The sequence below is a fragment of the Acartia tonsa genome, chromosome 4, assembly GCF_053477335.1.
Source record: "Acartia tonsa isolate MP-2025a chromosome 4, ASM5347733v1, whole genome shotgun sequence".
NCBI classification, from domain to species: domain Eukaryota; kingdom Metazoa; phylum Arthropoda; class Copepoda; order Calanoida; family Acartiidae; genus Acartia; species Acartia tonsa.
The window spans coordinates 28,445,788-28,464,252 of NC_137263.1; the positions used below are offsets into that span (position 1 = coordinate 28,445,788).

At 33.4% G+C, this 18,465-nt stretch overlaps 3 protein-coding genes across 9 annotated transcripts in view; 2 read left to right on the forward strand and 1 right to left on the reverse strand.

Annotated features, from left to right (window-relative positions):
- Positions 1 to 1,235: 1,235 nt before the first annotated feature.
- Positions 1,236 to 11,963, reverse strand: LOC145318080 (uncharacterized). Of its 5 annotated transcripts, XR_013879220.1 has the most exons (6): positions 11,608 to 11,946; positions 9,147 to 11,450; positions 6,216 to 7,194; positions 4,817 to 5,691; positions 2,098 to 2,472; positions 1,236 to 1,462 (listed from the first exon to the last, which is right to left on the reverse strand). XR_013879220.1 is itself a non-coding variant. In XM_080159422.1 (4 exons), the coding sequence occupies exons 1-4, from the start codon at positions 11,662 to 11,664 to the stop codon at positions 5,498 to 5,500; spliced, it is 3,534 nt and encodes a 1,177-aa protein (XP_080015548.1). In that variant the 5' UTR covers positions 11,665 to 11,963; the 3' UTR covers positions 4,668 to 5,497. The 5 variants fall into 5 exon arrangements, 1 of the variants encoding a protein (XP_080015548.1); XR_013879222.1 differs by lacking the exon at positions 2,098 to 2,472 and having other exon boundaries at positions 1,236 to 1,490; positions 5,124 to 5,691; XR_013879223.1 differs by lacking the exon at positions 2,098 to 2,472 and having other exon boundaries at positions 1,236 to 1,373; positions 4,996 to 5,691.
- Positions 11,964 to 12,536: 573 nt separating this feature from the next.
- On the forward strand, positions 12,537 to 17,157 carry pelo (pelota mRNA surveillance and ribosome rescue factor). Of its 3 annotated transcripts, none has more exons than XR_013879224.1 (6): positions 12,537 to 12,740; positions 13,586 to 13,704; positions 14,131 to 14,246; positions 14,361 to 14,555; positions 15,211 to 16,252; positions 16,612 to 17,157. XR_013879224.1 is itself a non-coding variant. In XM_080159425.1 (5 exons), exons 1-5 carry the CDS (start codon positions 12,607 to 12,609, stop codon positions 15,799 to 15,801), a joined length of 1,155 nt encoding a protein of 384 aa, XP_080015551.1. In that variant the 5' UTR covers positions 12,537 to 12,606; the 3' UTR covers positions 15,802 to 17,157. The 3 variants fall into 3 exon arrangements, 1 of the variants encoding a protein (XP_080015551.1); XR_013879225.1 differs by having other exon boundaries at positions 15,211 to 16,179; positions 16,999 to 17,157; XM_080159425.1 differs by having other exon boundaries at positions 15,211 to 17,157.
- MrgBP (MRG/MORF4L binding protein) overlaps positions 17,131 to 18,465 on the forward strand; it is a 29,931-nt gene continuing 28,596 nt past the window's right edge. The window contains exon 1 of the mRNA XM_080159429.1: positions 17,131 to 17,264. Coding sequence (XP_080015555.1) covers positions 17,175 to 17,264 — 90 coding nt within the window. The 5' untranslated portion in view covers positions 17,131 to 17,174. The remainder of the gene's footprint in view (positions 17,265 to 18,465) is intronic.

An 18,465-nucleotide genomic window follows, 5' to 3' on the forward strand; every position in this document is an offset into this window, starting at 1 on the left:
TTAAACCTAGGCTAATATGCAATTCGTGATCAAACACCTAATTGAAAAAAAAATGCAAAACATAGCTTTTATTTTAAGAAAGACTAGGGGCAACGCCCACTTGAAGCCTCAAGGTGATGAAGGGTAATAGAAATCTGAAAATAAAAATGACGCAAATGAGTACAAATGATACGCCAATTTTGATCACAATTCTCACGTTTATCTAAAAATGCAACATATAATAATAGCTATTAAAACAATTTTCAAGCATAACTTTTGTCTTATTAGGATAACAATTAAATAAGAAAAATATTTTTACCATATGCAATTCGTGATGAAACACCTAATTGAAAAAAAATGCAAGACATAGCTTTTATTTTAAGAAAGACTAGGGGCAACGAACGCCCCCTAGAAGCCTAAGGTGGGAGGGGGATAAGTCAATCGCCCTTCTACTTTTTAATTTGAGTTTTAATAAGAAATATTTTTTAAAAAATGGGGGGGGGGGGTATTTAAATTGGGAGGGTGGAGATACGCTCTACCAAAGTAGTTAAAAATCTTCCCTGTACCTAAAAAATAGGCTTAATTGCAAAGGAAAACCAAACAGATGTCATTTTTTAAAAAAACTTTATAAAAAAATTGGCGCATTTGTATAAACACCCATGTGTTGTCACAAATTACGCATTTTTAGGGAAAGAAAAAAGAGGGCGAGGGAAACAGGTTTGAAGACATCCGAGAATAGTTATGATCGAGATCTTCCTTCATCCTCAAGGTGTTCTTAAGGTGGGAGGGGGATAAGTCAACCTTCCCTTCTACTTTTTAATTTAAGTTTTAATAGGTAAGGAATATTAAAATTTTTTTGGGGGGGGATTTCAAATTGGGTGAGGGTGGAGATACGCTCTCCCAAAATAGTTAAAAACCTTCCCTTTACCTAAAAAAAGCTTAAATGCACTGGAAAACCAAACAGAAAACACCTATAGACTCCAAGAATTACGCAAAGAAAGGGGGAAGGAAAAAGAGAGGGGGGAGAACAGGTTTTTAAGAATTCCGAGATAAATATATAATAACTCCAACTTTGTCATCCAAAATCTACGCATCATCCCAAACCATTTATCATGGCACTAAAACATGAATATATAAATTTTCGTGTTTTCTATATAGAGCTGCTCTATAAAACGTTCTCATTCACAAACAAACATACAGGTCGTTAGTGATGCGCTAATTATGGACAAGAATGTCTTTGGTTGTAAAAATAGCTGTTTAGTAACTAGACTTATATTTATCATAAATGTATTATTAAGTTTACAAATAGTGAAAGAATGAAGGTATTATGTATTGGTGAATAATATGTGGATAATGTCAACTAACACATACTGTATAAATATAATATTACAAACCTGTCATAGTATACAACGTTACATAAGATAAAAATAAAAACTAGAAAGAGTGGTTGCATGAGCTTTTCGCACATATAAAGAAATGAAAACTATAGTTATGTATAAGAGAAGTGTAAACTTTAGTAAGTTAGGAAGAGGGATTACCCTAGAATCAGAAAAGCTATTAGGAGCTAACTCCAGACCAACATAGGCCTAAAACTGAAGTTAGCCAGGGATATTAAGATAGGACAATAGAAAATAAATTCAGTTTTAGAGATCTTTCAAATAATTTACCAATTTATATACCCTATCAAAAATAAATGAGGGCTGAAAAAGAAAATATTTAATTAACTATAAAATAGGTTAGTCCTAAAATGATGTAAATAGTCTGTAATGGATAGTAGAAGGCATGCCTATAAATTCAACTATTTGATTCGAATCAATACCAAAATATGGTTTTAGTATGCGTATAACAATGAGCTTATTAGAAAGGTCAGTAACAGAAGTATCACAGTTGAGTTTCTGTCTAAACCACTGTTTTTTTCATGTTGATTATTTACAGCAAGCGTCGACTGCTAGAATAAAAACTATATTGAAATTAACAAACAAATACAAAGTTATGTTGGTCTCAAAATCCAAGATCATGGAAAGGTAAATATAAGATCCATTGTCTCATCCATATATCCTTGGAAGTTCCAATTCCACTAATAATTCGTCTTCCAGAAAATCTAAAGTATTATATAACCCTTGAAGCTATCAAAAATATCGTTAATTTAAACTGTGAACACTAAAACTATAATATTGGCAGTTTTAATTCCAGGTATTTAACTTAATATATTTTGAATCATTATTATTCTTTTAGTTTTAGACAAGTATAAATATATAGATTATGGTTGTACTTAAAACAAGGATGACAACATCCATAAAAGCGAAGCTCTGAAACGGTAGGACAATAGGGCATTAACACTTGTAGTGTCAGAACTTACATTTTTATGACGGCACAAAAATCATCAAATGTTGTAAATTGTAAAAGTACATTAATCAAACTATTAATAATAATACAAATTATTACCCCTTTTTTAATATACATTTTTCATCGAAATAATTATCCGTGTCAAAACTTTTGAAACAACAGTTTGATCTCAACAAAATATTTGATGATATTTCATCAAAAAAACTTTTCATTTAAAAGTTGTTTCCTATAAAACAATGGTGAAACTTAATTATTGTAGTCGATATATCTATATCTAATAAGCATAAACCTTATATATTAACCAAAAATAACTCAGGTTTAAAGTTGGAAGGTGCTTAAAATTACTTGCCATCGTTTGCCCTCTTTCCATTAGGATGCCTTACAAAATTAGGCAATTAGGAATCATTTATAAATCACAGAAACAGGTCCACATTAGGGCGGGTTCATATCGGAATTAGACAAAGAGGGGATGTGCAACAGATAAAACTAACTTAAATAAAATTTCTCACCAAAAAAGAATTTCAAAAAATTGTATTTTAGAATGCGGCAACTTAAAAATGTATTTCATTAATAAAAAATATGCAAAGACGACATTAAAGCTCTCTCCACTTATTATCTTAGTTCCTATTAGTGCTAGAGGACTAAATATTTTTGTGCATTTCCCCAGTTTGATAATGAAATTCCGACTGTAAGTCAGTCAGTCATATTTTGCTTCCTTACCCTTCATTTACCAACCTTTTACCAACGACCAGACATACAATTGTATAGCTATTTGTAAATGAGAGTAAACATTTTTTGAATCTGAACAATGGCTTCATGGTGCTCCTAGGAAAGGCCTTGATGAGTAGAATCAGGAATTTTTGTCTGTTTCAAAATATCTTGTTCCTAGCTTAGAAATGTAAAAAAACCACCATTTTTTAAGGTTTATTGAGAATTGTCCAATTTGTAGAGGTTTTTTGAGATTTTGTCAGGCTAGGAACAAAAAATCTGAAATGGTCAAAAGTTACTGATTCTACTCCTCAATGTATTTCCTGGGAACACCATGAAGCCATAGTTCTGATTCAATAAAGAGGGAGGTCATTTTCTAGTAAATCCCGTAAAGGTGTGTGTTATAAGGCCTAAAAATAGTAGTAGAACGATAAGGTGCTCTATATATTTGTATTCCCTATTGAATAGAACAATAGGGAAGAAATTTTTTTTTTTTTTTTTGATAACCGTACCTGGAATATCTTTGAAAAATAAGAAATTTCTATCAAACGCTTTGTTTGGCTCAAACTGACAAAAATTTAAAAAAAATATAATTATAATAAATCAACCTGTAAAGAATAGCTTCTTCCTTTGTTTAATGGTATAGATTGTTCTTAACCTTTACCTTGTACCTATAGAAAACATTATTATTATAATTATATTTTTTTAAAATTTTTGTCAGTTTGAGCCAAACAAAGCGTTTGATAGAAATTTCGTATTTTTTAAAGATATTCCAGGTACAGTTATCCAAAAAAAAAAAAAAATTCCCTATTGTTCTATTTAATAGGGAATACAAATATATAGAGCACCTTATCGTTCTACTACTATTTTTAGGCCTTATAACACACACCTTTACGGGATTTACTAGAAAATGACCTCCCTCTTTTTGACACCCATTTACAAATAGCTATAAAATTGAATGTCTGGTCGTCAGCGGTTTTAAGACTTAGGATAGATTTAAAATTATCCAGAGGTGTATTGTACTCAGAAAAATCATTTGCAGATCCCGCTTTAGCCTCAAAAAAATATGTCCAAAATCGACCCGCCCTATTCCACATTTACCAACAAAACAGCTGACGGCGAAAAAAATCCCCTCGTTGCCTTTGCAATTTGACATAGTTTAAACCATTATATTTTTTCGGCAAACCGAAATCTAATATCATAATGGACCATAAAAATCGGCGGGAAATGGCGGTTTTCGGCAGGAGCGGCGATTCCACCGCCGTTTCTTCTTAGTTCCATATTGTACCTTTTTATTGCAACTACCATGCCAAATCTCTCAGGTGTAACTCTTTATTTAGTTGAATTCCTTTGAGTTTTAGTTTGGTTTCAAAAAGTGTCACTTCCGCCCCCTCCCTTTAGCTCAACAATCTTCACAATTCGGATCTTCCAAAAATAACCCTTAAACAATATTATATAACTTTTTAAGAAAAATTTAAGTGCGAAGTTACCCACTACCTCTTAGTAATCGACACGGAGTTAAGTTAAATCCCCCCCACCTTCAAAAAATGATTCTTGCAACTAGTAAACTAGTTCTAGTGGAAACAATATTTACATACGAACATTCAGACTAAATTTTATAAAATTGACGTATCTACAACACTCTTAAGCTAATGTATTTAACCATACATTTTTCTTTTGGCCAAGTATAAAATGGTTTATTCTTTACCTAATATTTATACAAAATATAAGATGTTTTACATATCATTAGCATAAAGTATTTTAAAAATACGAATGAAAATACCTAGCTGCTGTTTCATGAATGAGGGACTAAAATAAGCAATAAATTATGAAATTAGAAGCATAAGAACAAATCTTTGTTTAATACGAGAGTAAATTTAAATATCTTTCAATGACGTGGTTAATTTTAATATGTACAAACTATAATATGAACAATAATGTATACTATGGAACTAAGTTTACTTCGAATTACATTTGACCATAAAGCTTAGCATTTGCATAATGAATGAAACTTTTTAATTGGAAGATTACACAAATAAGTATAATTTGAAAGAGTAGGTACAAAGTAGTTCTCCAATAACCAAACTTACTTAGCGAATTTAGCATTTTTGGCTGTGCTAAAGTAAAATGTTATTAATAATATTGTACATAGAGCGAGTAATATAATTTATGGATATTAAAGATCACAACACAACAGAATAAAACTCATGATAAAAAAAAGAGATGCTGTTGAAAAAAAGGATGGGAAATGATTTTTGACATCCGATTCAATGTTTACAATATTCTATTAATAAAATCGAACACTTTGCAGACTAAAAAATTTACAAGACATTTTTTTTGACAAATCTGTTAATAGAAAGCTTTAATCTAATTTTTAGCTTTCTGGGATGTTTTAATTGTACTAAAAACTTAATTCTGTGGTATCGTCACAGATCATGTCCCCATTGAAAAAAATCACGTATAATCACGTTTCGATAAGATTTTCACTGCAATTTTCTTGAAGTTTTTTACTAATGAGAATATTAGATTCCTCTGATACATTACAGGTTGTTGCTGTAGATCTCTCTTCTAGGTTGGACACTCTTAATATTGAATTCTCCTCTTCCATATTTAAAGAATCTAAATTTGTGGGAAGATAGCTATCCTCCAAAAATATACCTAAAAAATTAATTTGATTTAGTAATTTTTATCCCTCTATTTTACAATTGAAACAAAAAAGAATATCCCTAGTATTTGTCTTATAAGGCTTTTTTAGAATTCATTTTAGCACGCCCGTGCCCGACTTAAATTGTTTTGATTTATATCGAAAAGCGGCGGGGGGGGGGGGGGGGGGGGTATTTAAATTTACAATATTAAAAAAAAAATTTCTAAGAGGATAATACCCGAAAAGCTTTTTACTTTCATAAAATCTAATCTATCTTGGATAATACGGACAATTCTAAGCAGGGTGTCGGAGCCGTATAATTTTGATGCGGCTCCGGCTCCTACCTTAAAATTAATATATTAATTTTTTTTCATTATTGAATTTGATAAAATAAAAAAAATATTGCGACAGAGGGACTGACAGGCAGACTAATATTTAGGGTATATTTTTTTTTGTACTCGTGAGAAGTAAAACTATAGGTATGCTATATGTTTTCAAACAGCATTATCTTAATTAAAAAGTGAAAAGGTAAAAATACCTGACACAGGCCCAAAATCATTCGATTGAGGACCACTACATTGGATCATGCTAGGTAAAGGATCCATTGTAATAACACCACCATTCACATACTCATCATCGATAAATTCTCCGTTTACATCAGCTTCGCTTCCAAGCTTAAAGTTGGGCTTCAAGACTTTTTCATCTTCCTTTTCAACCATTACTTCTCTAGCAGGTGACAATTCCCCTCCTTTTTCAGTTGGGTGCACATTATTGTTTAGTGAATTTGTTACAGATTGATCAATGGAGTCTGATTCCATCAAAGGATTAGCCAGGGCATCATCAACATAGTTTGTCTGTACAGCTTCTTGAACTTCATTTAATTGAAATAATTGTGAGTTGGTAGGTACTGCGGGTGGATCAACTGTTTCTAAACTTGGAATACTGCCTTCTCCGTTAGATTCTGTGTCACTGTGAGGCATAGGAACAAGTGTGGCTCCAGCTATGAGATTTTCCTCGTCTGTTTCTTTGCGGCTTGTGGGTGACACAACCGTCACTGGTGCTGTGTATGTACCAAATGGATCAGGAACAGTTTCATCTGATGTCACTCGCTCGTAGTTTGCTAAATTTGAAGTAATTTCTGCTCCTTCTTCATTAGTTAGCAAAGGATTGGTAATTGCTTTGTTGACAGCATTGGATTCCAGATTTTGTACAACAAATCCTTTAGGTGGTTCGATTGAATCCGATGGTTGACCATAATATCTAACTTGTCTTGGCGCAGCTTCGCGAATTATTTTGTTTAAACATTCCATCCAATTGCCAACCATATTTTTAAAACCTTCATGTGTGAGGTGATATCCATCTGAACCCATTATTTGTTGTCTAGACTCTTCATCATCTATTGCCAAGCAATGATCAGAATTAATTAACTCAACTCTTGGATTTTCGTAAAAGCGCTCAGTTATTGCTACGTTTATTACTTTTCGCACATTGTTAGGATTCGACAGACCATTTTTTTCCTAAAAAATTATAATTGAGATTTTATTTTAAAAAATACATAACGTCATTAACGTGATTATTTAAAAGCTATTTCAGATTATTTTCATCTATATTTTTTGTAATGCAATTATCTAAATAAAAGGGATAGTTACACGAAATGCACTTAACGAGAGAATGAATTCATATACTGAAATATGATAAATAACGATAATCAAAAGAAAAGAATTATTTTACTAGAATACAATTAACATAAAGGGTGTTTAAAAAAAACAATGGCTTCACTCTTTTCATTATAAACCCTACAGTTTTGGTCAAAAACTAACAAAAAATGACCCAAATCATGTCCAAGCAATGACAATGAGAAAACACTAATAAGGGGCGTCGTAGCTCAGTGGTAACGCACTGTGTTACGGTGATGAGAGTTCGAGTTCTAGTCCCCATGTGGAAACTCGAATTTCTCAGTTGAATACATTCACGCAACTTCCCCTGGTTGTGTAAGAAGGGGATTATTGAGTAAGTTTAGATACTTAATAGTCAAGTACATAATATCAGTACTACCCTTATCCCAAGCTCCTCTGCGGAGAGCGTCATTCATTACGGTGACTTAATTTGGGACACCTGCCATACTCGGCGAGGGTGAGGTAATAATGAGTAGCTCTCATGAGATAGCGGGTCAAGTCATAATGTGCTTGAACGTGGAGCTTGATAGCCCTAGTGGCTATACAAAAGTGTCTCAGCCTACTCCATGACTACTTAGGTCCAAACCCTAAGATACTATGGCTAATCAATCAATCAAAAGAAAACACTAATGAATTATGATTTTACTCACCTCTCTTGAGCACTACAGTTCGAGTCCTAGCCCTTGTGGAAAATTTTTCTCTACGGTGAGAGTGCATATTTTATTACAAATTAAGACAGTTTTGTCTGTTTTAAAAAAGAATAAACTGTCTAAAGTACTTGAAATCTTTTAGATAGACCCCATAATGTTTTAAGTTTTTGATGGGGCATATAAAGACCTTTCTATAGACGTCTTAACCAGATTTCTGACTCAATCCTTGCCAATTTGGCATCAAAAAGACAGACCCAATAAACATTGATATATGACTGCACTGTCTTTTTAAAAAACGAACAAACAGTCTTAAGTACTTAAAATCTTGTAGATAGAACCCATAATGTTTAGAATTTTTTATGGGGCATGTCAAGAGTTTTCTATAGACACCTTAATCAGGTTTCTAACACAATCCTAGCCATTTTGACATCAAAAAGAAAGATCTGTCAAACATGAAGAACTAGAGAGACCTGTCATGTCTAAATGTTTGATAGGTCTGTCTTTTTAAAGCCAAATTGGCTAGGATTGAGTTAGAAACCTGGTTAAAGTGTCTATAGAAAGGTCTTTCCATGCTCCATCAAAAAATCTAAACATTATGGGGTCTATCTACAAGATTTTAAGTACTTAAGACGATTTGTTGATTTTTAATCTCCATGTAAGAAAAAATTCTCCACAAGGGCTAGGACTCGAGCTGTAGTGCTCAGGAGAGGTTAGTAGAAATCAAAATTCAATAGTGCTTTCTCATTGTCATTACTTGGACATGATTTGGGTCATTTTTTGTTAGTTTTTGACTAAAACTGTAGGGTTTATATTGAAAAGAGTGAAGCGATTGGTTTTTTTAAAAACACCCTTTAAGTATCTCAAACAGCAATAAAAGCAAACACCAATGTTGGATTGGTAAAAATAAGGCACCTTTAAAAAATAAGGTACAACATGTGATAAGTACAAAATTATGAATTTCTTTTTCTTGTCTTGATTTTTTGAAAATTCTTCAGGTTATATGCTGTAAAACAGTTAAAAATCAAATTAAACCTGCTTAACAATCTCGTATAAAACATATGCATAAGATTTAAGTTTAATTTTAAGTTTTACTTGCGACTCTTAACTAGGTAGTATTTTCAAAAGATTTTAATGTAAACTTACCTCAAAATCGAATCTTGGTAACAAGAGGGATATTAACACCCTTAAATGATCGGATACAGGCAAAATATCGTGCTCGATAGAATCACAGAATGTATTAGCCACTTCGTCCGCCTCCTTAGCTTTTGCTTGGTCTGACTTTTGTTTTAATGCTATGTTGCGAGCATCATTACCAAGTCCATGTATTAGAACAAGCCAATCACGAGAAGGGTCAACCTCGGCAACAGCAGTTTGGAATAGTTCTAATTTCATGGCTGCCACTAGTCTCACTGGGATTCTTATAAAGCTGCTAAATTTAGCAGCATCTAAGTTATTCATAACGTTGCTAGTGCCAAATATCAACAAACCGTTGCCTTTGTCTGCAGGTGGCGGCGGTAGATTGCCGCGTTTTAAAGTTCCACTTTGCATTTCAAGAAGTGAGGGAGGCTTAAAATTGTGGTTTAATTCTCTAGTTTTGCTAAATCGTGGAGGCATTTTTTGAGTATTCTTGTCGCTTAGCCTGGAGTTAATGCTAGGTGCTGTATCTTCAGAATTTCGGGATCGAATGTGCTTTCTAGGATCCAACCTATTAATTCGAAGAGGTTTTGGTGGAGAATTCAGCGATACTAAAAGGTTTGAATCTGATGACTTGTTAGATGGGGGTGGTGGCCTGTTCAATAAGGATGCGGGTATTAAAGGGGGAGGTGTTTGGTATAGAGAAGTGGGAACAGTTATTGTCTTGTGTTCATTCGAACTTGTAGTGGGCACAAAGGCCTGAGCAATTGGATTAAACTGGTTAGCTGTCTGTTGTGGAAATGGAGGAAACTGGCTGGCAGCTGCATGATCTAGAAACGGAGTAGCCACAAACTCTGCTTGCTGAGGATAATACTGACTTGCGTTGGGGTCCATATGTCTTGGTGGTGCCTGGGCATGCTGATCATAGAAATTGGAAGACGTAAACCCAGTTACTGGTAATTGATGAATCAGACCAAAATTTTGAGTGAGCAAAATGTCCTGTTGTACAGCATTTGGCCAAGCAGCAGTACTGGCAACAACATCAATTCCTGGATTATCTGGCGCAGGCATACCAGTCCAGTCTGCTGTTACTGCTGTCATTGTAGTGTATTCTTGTCCCTGCCAACCACCCGAAACGTCAGCTGGATAGAATTGTGAAAGTTGATGAGAATCAACAAGACTATTCACAGTTCCAAAACCTTGAACAGACTCGACCAACTGTTGTTGGCCTGAATTTGGTGGTGGTTGTAAAGTTGACAAGCCAACATGGCCACGCCGAAATTCTTGCTTGTACTTATCACATGCTAAATTGTTTTTATAATCATTTGATTTTGCAAAGGCAAGCTTACATCGAGCACAATTAAATGTGCCTGGAGGATTGAGATTTCTACATGCTGGGTCACTGCACTGCCATTCAATTTCACTGTACACTTTTTCATCTTCAAGTCTTTTTATGAACTCATGATCTTGCACCCTATTTTGTTGAGGATTAGTATGTTCACTCTCCAATCTTGCTACTGGGTCGATAGTTCTAGTTACCATTAATTTCCCACCTGGGGTGTGTTCTATTTTTCTTTGGGAGTCAAAAAGTTTAGGATGATGCTCTTTTCCCTTCCATCTTTCAGGGAAATAGTATTCATCGTCGTCGTCGTCAAACAAACTCTTTATTTTAGCTGGTTGATGCTGCACCTTGGAATTTGGTGTCACGTCCGAAAAACCAATGTTTGAATTATTACCTTTCAGATCTGCTCTTTTGTTACCTCCTCTACGATCCTCATTGCTAGCTGGAGTATCACCTTGATATGTAATAACATTGCCTCTCTTATCTGATTCTGACACAAGTATAACATCATCTTCTTCATCCTTCTGTAATCTTTCTTTGTTACTAAAAATTCTTTCACGTCCCTTTGCGCCGCCACCTCCTCCTCGAGAATTTCTGTTGCCAGATCTCGGATTGTCACGGCTATTCTTTTTGGATGCATCTCCTTGGTCTTCGTCCCGCATTCTATCTGCTAAAAACCTGTAGCCAGGATCCGGCGGAGGACCGTCTGGATCAGGAAGAACATTTCTGGCTCTAGGGACTGTAGGAGGTGCCCGCTCATATAGTGTTTCTTCTGGTTGACTACGGCGTGATTTCACCCCTGATGTAGAAATTGGTGCAGCAGGCCTCGATGGTCTCTCAGAGGCTGGATCTGTCTCGTACTTAGGCTTTGGTGCCACAGTAATACTTGATTTATTACTTTCAGCAATGGCTCGATCTCTATCGACTTCGCGTTTTCTCTGTTCAGCTAACGCATTCTTGGCTTTCATCATCTAAATATACAAAAAATATATAAGTAGAGCGTCTACTTTATTATAGTTTTAAAATAATTTCATAGAGTTGTAAAAGAATCAAAACGATTAAAGGACGTATGTACGTGCATGTAAAAAACGAACAATAAAAAGCACAATTAAATAAATAACTTCTTACTTTAATTTTTTCATCTATAAGCTTCTCCCTCTCTGCTTTGGACAATTCGGTCGTCATTTTGGTAATTTCTAACTTTCACTATATTTACATAAATTTTTATATTTGCTGATAACTATACCATATATCGATCAGGTATAAAATATTCACATTGACGTCCTTGTTTTCTTGCATTTTAACTGTAAAAGTTAAAATTTGTAAATCTATGCATATTCAACATCTAACAAAAATAATCACATTTACAAAGCATTAAAGCCGCACTCTTGCTTTTACTACTAGGCGGTAAGAGAAATTTACAGAAATGAGTGGTGTGTGTTGTTGTGGTTGTGTGTATTTGTGTGAGTGTGTTCTGCCAAACCAAATCAAGGTGTCTGCTCTGAGAGCAAAGACGACTTTTTCGGAAGTTTTTAGAACTTGCATGTATAAAAGTAAATTAAATTTTAAATTAGATTTTTCAAGATGGTTTCTCCTTGATTTTTCTATTTGTCTTTTTTTTCATATTCATATGAAACATAACTACTTTTTTAAATATGAGTTTAGAAATATAGTTTTTCTTTTAAAGATTATTATACATTACCCTAAACTATCATTTATTATTTGAAAAACAAGTGGCTTCGTTTCTAACTTCATAATGGAGGGGTGTGAAGGCATCTTTTATTTTTTATTAGACTGGATCAGTAGTAAATTTACCAGACAAATTTTACAGAGAAAATTACAAAAATAACATATTTCTTTCTGATACATTGGTATACGCGGCATTTTTCAATGCTTTGCGCAATCTACCAATTTTTCGTTGAAAAGAAAACAATTTTGTTAATTTGATTGTTAAACACTGATTTAAAGATGTTTCACAGTTGATTCTTTTACGATTATTTTTCCTTATTTAAGAAGCCTTTTCAAAGTATTTTTTACGTACTTTATATTATTTTTGTGGAAATTATTTATAGATACTTATGTTACACTTTCCAGATATATGTTAATGTTGTGGAATAAGTGTTCAAAATGAGGTTGGTTCACAGAGATTTTGAGAGGGACGGGGGAGGTAGTCTTGTTCTCATACCTGAAGAATCTGAAGATATGTGGCATATTTATAATCTCCTTATGGAGGGGGATCATGTTAGAGCAAGTACAATAAGGTACGTATAACCATTTTCTTTATTATAAAAATATCCATTCATTTATACACCAATCAAGAAATAATCGTAACACCACGGGATTTCACTCATGTGATTCCAACTTCGAAATTGCGCCCAGCGGGACTTCTCCCAACGGAATAGGACTCATACGGGATTGTACCCACCGGAATGGCAATTAACCAAACGGAATTCCATCCAACAATATTGAACCTAAAAGGGGAGATCGATTGTAATTTTTAAATTGAAACTTTCTCTAATCTATTACACCCAATAGGATTGCACCCGGGAAAAATCCCAACCCCACCCGGTTTTTTGAATAAATCCCAGGATTTTTTTATTTTTTTTATTAAGGAGTCAATTACATTTGATATATTGATGAAATATTAATGTTTATGTTGTTGTAGGTAATTCTAATAGGTAAGCAAGATATCACAATAAACAAGATAGATAATGAAAAAAGCTGGTATTCCGATCTATTATAAACCCTTGTTAGCAAGGGTGTGCAAAAAATATTCTATTAAGGGGGAGGGGACGGGAGGTTAAAACTGGGTAATCTTTTATATGTGTGGGTGCAATTCCGGACTTCGATTGTCATAGTGTGAATATTATTTAACATGTACTTGTGTTTATAGTTATTGAAGAAGAAAGAGTTTTATTATTATAGTTGTGAAAGTTTACTTATTTAAATTATTTTTTTAATTACAGAAAAAAAAGCTACCTAGTTGAACTATTATGTATCTGCTATTTATTAAAGACATTAAACCAATGCTTTGAAACTATATGTTTCAAAATTGTGACATTGTCACAACTTCAATAAAAAGTCATTAATTTTATGTTTTGATTAGAAAAGTAACAAATGAAAGTGCCACGGGGTCAACAACGAGTAATCGTGTTAGAACAATTCTTACAATTCAAGTTGAAAGTATATTCTTCGACACACAAGCCTGTGTTCTACAATTAAAAGGTATTTATTTTCATATTGTCAAAATGAAAAGTCTTTTTTTTATAATAAGAGGGATGGGGTAACTTACCAATTTCGCTTCTCTGTGATTTTTTTGCTATATAAAATTTTGATTCCATAGATTATTACGGAAACAAGGATGACAACATCCATAAAAGCGAAGCTCCGAAACGGTAAGACAAACAAACATATACAAACAAACGGTTATAGAGTAGCTACGCGTTTTAAATCGTACCTAACTACTACAGGAATCACCATGCAAAGTTTGGAATCGATAGGACAATTCTAACCTATTTAAATTAACGAAAAGAGCTATCTGTCTGTGACGGACGGACCAACCCTAATTACAGAAAAGCTTCGCTTTTAAAAAGTTTATTTTACGGACATATTTAATTGTAATTGAAGATATATTAACCCGAAATATTTTAGGACGGAACATTGAAGAGAACCAACATGTTAAAATGGGAGCCTACCACACAATAGACTTGGAACTTAACAGAAAATTCACCCTAAGAAAAGCACTTTGGGATTCTGTTCATATTGACAGGAACTTTGAGATAAATATTAAACTTTATTTAAATTAGGTATGTAATGGAAACATTTTTTTTGTAATCAATAAGACATTAATAATATCAACTACCTCAAAGATACAAATTTTTAGAATTGATCTAGCCTGTGATCCTAGTAGATCAGCTGATATTGCCGCGGTTGTGATGCAAGAGGGACTAGCCAATGTTTGTCTTGTAACATCATCTATGACAATAGTAAGAGCTAAACTAGATGTACAGATTCCAAGAAAACGGCGCGGCGATGCCTCCCAGCACGAGAAGGGACTTCAGAAATTTTATGATCAAGTAATATATTTTGCAAGAACAATATTTGCTGCACAATTTTAAAAAATCTTTATTAAAATATATCGAAAACTTAAATTTTAAAAGTTTTCTTCTGTGAATGTAAACAATCTAAAAGTAATTTAAAAAATTCTTGTCACTATTTTTCTTTTTACGTGTCTTTTATTTTACTTTTAGACATATTCCAACAACTCTTAACTATAATACAGATAGGAGATTAATTCTTGTTTCAAAATTGTTTAATTGGGCCTAATTACTTTAGGACACTAAGGACGTCTGCTGCCTGTCCGTCTGTATGTCCGTCTGTCCCCCTAAGTAAGTTGACACAAAACTTTGACATTGGCTTTATTAGGACTAGAAGAATGGTTCTTACAGTTTTGGAATTGTCTAATTGATCCTAATCAATTTAGGACACTTCTAACGTCCGCCGATCGTCTGTTTGTATGTCCGTTTGTTTGTACTTCCGTCTGTACAAGTAAGTTAACAGAAAACACGAACCTTGCTGTAGTAGGGCAATAACAATGGTTCTTACAGTTTTATAACCAAGCCTAATCAATCTAGGAAACTAAGTTTGTAGTCTTGACACAAAAGGACAGGTTTTTTTTCAGTTTAAATAAGCATCAGTTTTCATGAAAACTATTCTTCTTTATTTGTTTAGGTTGTTCAAGCCTTGATTAGACATGTTAATTTTGATGTTGTAAAGGCAATTTTGATTGCCTCGCCAGGTTTTGTTAGACAACAATTCTTCGACTATATGTACCAACATGCTGTTAAAACTGATAATAAATTGCTCTTTGAAAACAAAAGCAAATTTATCCTTGTTCATTCTTCCAGTGGATACAAGCACTCTTTAAAAGAGGTTTTACAAGATCCTACCATCCAATCACGATTGACGGATACAAAGGCCACTGAGGAGGTGCGGGCACTTGACGATTTTTACAAGATGATGAAGAATGAACAAACAAGAGCTTTTTATGGCCCCAAACACGTGTTTAGTGCCGCAGAATCAGACGCCATTGAGACTTTGCTCATATCAGATAAACTATTCCGAGCTAACAAAGTATCGGAAAGAAAAAAGTACGTCGACTTAGTAGATAAGGTTCGCGAAACTGGTGGTGAGGTGAGGATATTCTCAAGTATGCATATTTCTGGTGAACAACTTGATCTGCTAACAGGATTGTGTGCTATCCTTAGGTTTCCTATGCCAGAGCTTGAGGATACAGACGAAGAGGATTCGGACGAGGATTAACTTTAATATTCTTTTATATTTATTACTTTTATATTCATATATCTATCTAGTTTACACCTATTGTTAATATGAATGGAGATGATTTACCTAATGATCTTAAAATTCTGGAAAGCTAAAATTTCATTTAGAAATCCTTTTAAGCAGCATGTGTATATTTAAAGAAGCTCAAATAAAATTAAAATATAATAGCTGGAGGAAGAAATATAAGAATATGGTCTATAATTGGTCTATCTAATACACGTATCTAAGAAGCTATATCAGAATTTTCAAGGGTGTTCTAAATATACAAGAACCTTAGATTATAAGATCTCCGGGTAAATTCTGTCTCCCTTTTTGACTTGTTTGAAAAACTTGCTACAAAATCATTCTGAGTACTTTGTAAGTTTTCCGTTTATAAACTTTATTGTGATATTAATTGAATTATAAAGAAGAAGGGCTACTTCACACAAAAGTAATCAAAATCAAACCATGTTTCATCATTTAGAATATCTACGTTTTCAAGAAAATCTTAGGCTTTATAACTATTGTAAGAGGTAGGGGGTAAGTCGCCCTCCCAAACTCCATATTTTCGATTAAAAAAAGCAAAAAATGTTGGCAATTTTTTTTCCAGGAGCGATTTCATTTGGGAGGGTGGAGGTACCTTCCCTCTAAAGGAGAACCATATCGGTCAAGGTTTAGCAGTATCCTGTTACTTTCATGTAAGGATTACTAAACATTATAATACTAAAACTCTCCTTTGTACTTAATGTTAAGTATATTTATTTGTTTGGTTTTGGTAAACTTTGTGGCGACGTCTTTTTTCTTAAAAAGTCAACCTTTCATAGTTCAAAATCATAGTTTTGTGTTATTACGGTTTGGTGGATATGCTGTTTTTAAGCTCTCAATCTTAATTACATTCAGTGAAAAAATCAATAATATGCTGCTGTGATGTCATGCTTTTGGTTGTTTTGGGTGATATGCCAGGTATATCATCCAACCTGAAATATACAAAAATAATTCTGGGATTTGCAAGTTTAAAAGAGGGAAGACAAAGAGTTGTTGGATTCATGTGAAGTGGGAGTGAGCAAACGGGTCTAAATATTAAGATGGAACTCTAGAAATATAGGTTTAGTGTTTTCTATAATTTTAATTGATATCCTAGCATAGTTAGGTACCACCTTTATATAATATTAGATTAAAGAAAAATCTAATAAAAAGTATTCTCAATATTTAAAAATAAATCTGTATACATATTCTATCTAATTCAATGATTGGTACCTCCTTAACACTCTTGCAAGGCAATTTTCTTGTGAAATCTAGAAATCATATTTTCTTGACTATGTAAGTTGAATGCAACGAACTAAAAATTGTTTCAGATTTTTGTTCTTTTAAAAATGTCTTCTTCGTGTTCTGAAGATGATATTTTAAAGCAAGTAGAACCTGATTTCATTTGGGATGTTAAATCTGAACTAGCACTTTTCCAGGTAAATATAGTAAAGGTTCTTACTAAGTTATTACAATCGATATGAGTTGATATACAAAGAAATTCAATGGTATATTGCCTTATCCTTTTTAAAAGCGAAGCTTTTCTATAATTAGGGTCGGTCCGTCCGTCCGTACGTCCGTCACAGAGAGTTAGCTCTTTTCGTTAATTTAAACAGGTTAGAATTGTCCTATCGATTCCAAACTTTGCATGATGATTCCTATAGTAGTTAGGTACAATTAAGAAAGCGTAGCAACTCTATAAATAATACCAGAATGCAATGTCCGTACGTCCATTTTAAACATGTCGATTTTTAACTTTTTTGAGAACAAATTTTTGTATACAAATTATCCGATTCTTCTGATTTTTTGAAAACTGATTCCTATTACAACAAGGTACAATGTTATAAGCGAAGAATCTCTATAAACAAGTCCCAAAAATGTAAGTATGTCCTTAAACAGTATCATCTATTTATGCAGTTTTGCAACAAATTTTCTTAAAATATTGTTTGTACTGTTGCATTAATATTCTGCTAATTCAGTTCTGACAATCTACAAGTTTTAATGTTCGTTTGTCCTTCCATTTCAGAGCTTCGCTTTTATGGTAGTTGTCATCCTTGTTTTTTGCATTTTCTGTAAAATAAAATAAAACGCAAAAATCCCATCCAGCAGAGGTTCCGCCATTTCTACTCGAATCGGATCGAATTTGAGATAAAAAATATTTAGTTGAATTTTTTTTACAAATTTTTTTATTTGTGATTAAAAAATTTGGGGTATAGTCTCTTTCGTAACATCGCCTCTTCAGGGGCGTTTCGTCGTATTTTCACTGTAACTTTTGATAGGTTATTTTAGGTTAGGTTAGATGATTGCCCCGCAGGGGCTAAAAAAAGGAGAAAAGCTACTGTGAAAATACGACGAAAAGCCTTTTAAAAGGCAATGTCACTAAAGGGACTAAAGTGTGTTACCTTTTTTAGGTTTTATTATTATTTGGCCACAACTTGGTCAAAAATGCTCACAAATCAGACCTTTTCCGACTGAAGATACTCAAATGGTTCCTTCACAAGCCCAATCAATCAGTTTTAAGATATCTTTATATTTCAAGGAAAATTGATGAAAATACTAAAAAAAAGGCAAATTTGGGTGTTACCTTTTATATGCAGATACCATAAAATCAACAGAAAAAATACTTATTTTTACTATTAT

What these genes read in the sequence shown, in the direction of transcription:
- pelo (XM_080159425.1), top strand. Translation starts at nt 12,607, where the DNA reads ATGAGGTTGGTTCACAGAGATTTTGAGAGGGACGGGGGAGGTAGTCTT. An exon ending in GGGATTCTGTTCATATTGAC is followed by an intron (nt 14,247 to 14,360) that starts AGGAACTTTGAG and finishes ATACAAATTTTT; the next exon opens with AGAATTGATCTAGCCTGTGA. An exon ending in TTCAGAAATTTTATGATCAA is followed by an intron (nt 14,556 to 15,210) that starts GTAATATATTTT and finishes TTATTTGTTTAG; the next exon opens with GTTGTTCAAGCCTTGATTAG.
- LOC145318080 (XM_080159422.1), bottom strand. Translation starts at nt 11,664, where the DNA reads ATGACGACCGAATTGTCCAAAGCAGAGAGGGAGAAGCTTATAGATGAA. An exon ending in TTATAGATGAAAAAATTAAA is followed by an intron (nt 11,451 to 11,607) that starts GTAAGAAGTTAT and finishes TTGTATATTTAG; the next exon opens with ATGATGAAAGCCAAGAATGC. An exon ending in TGATTTTGGGCCTGTGTCAG is followed by an intron (nt 5,692 to 6,215) that starts GTATTTTTACCT and finishes TTAATTTTTTAG; the next exon opens with GTATATTTTTGGAGGATAGC.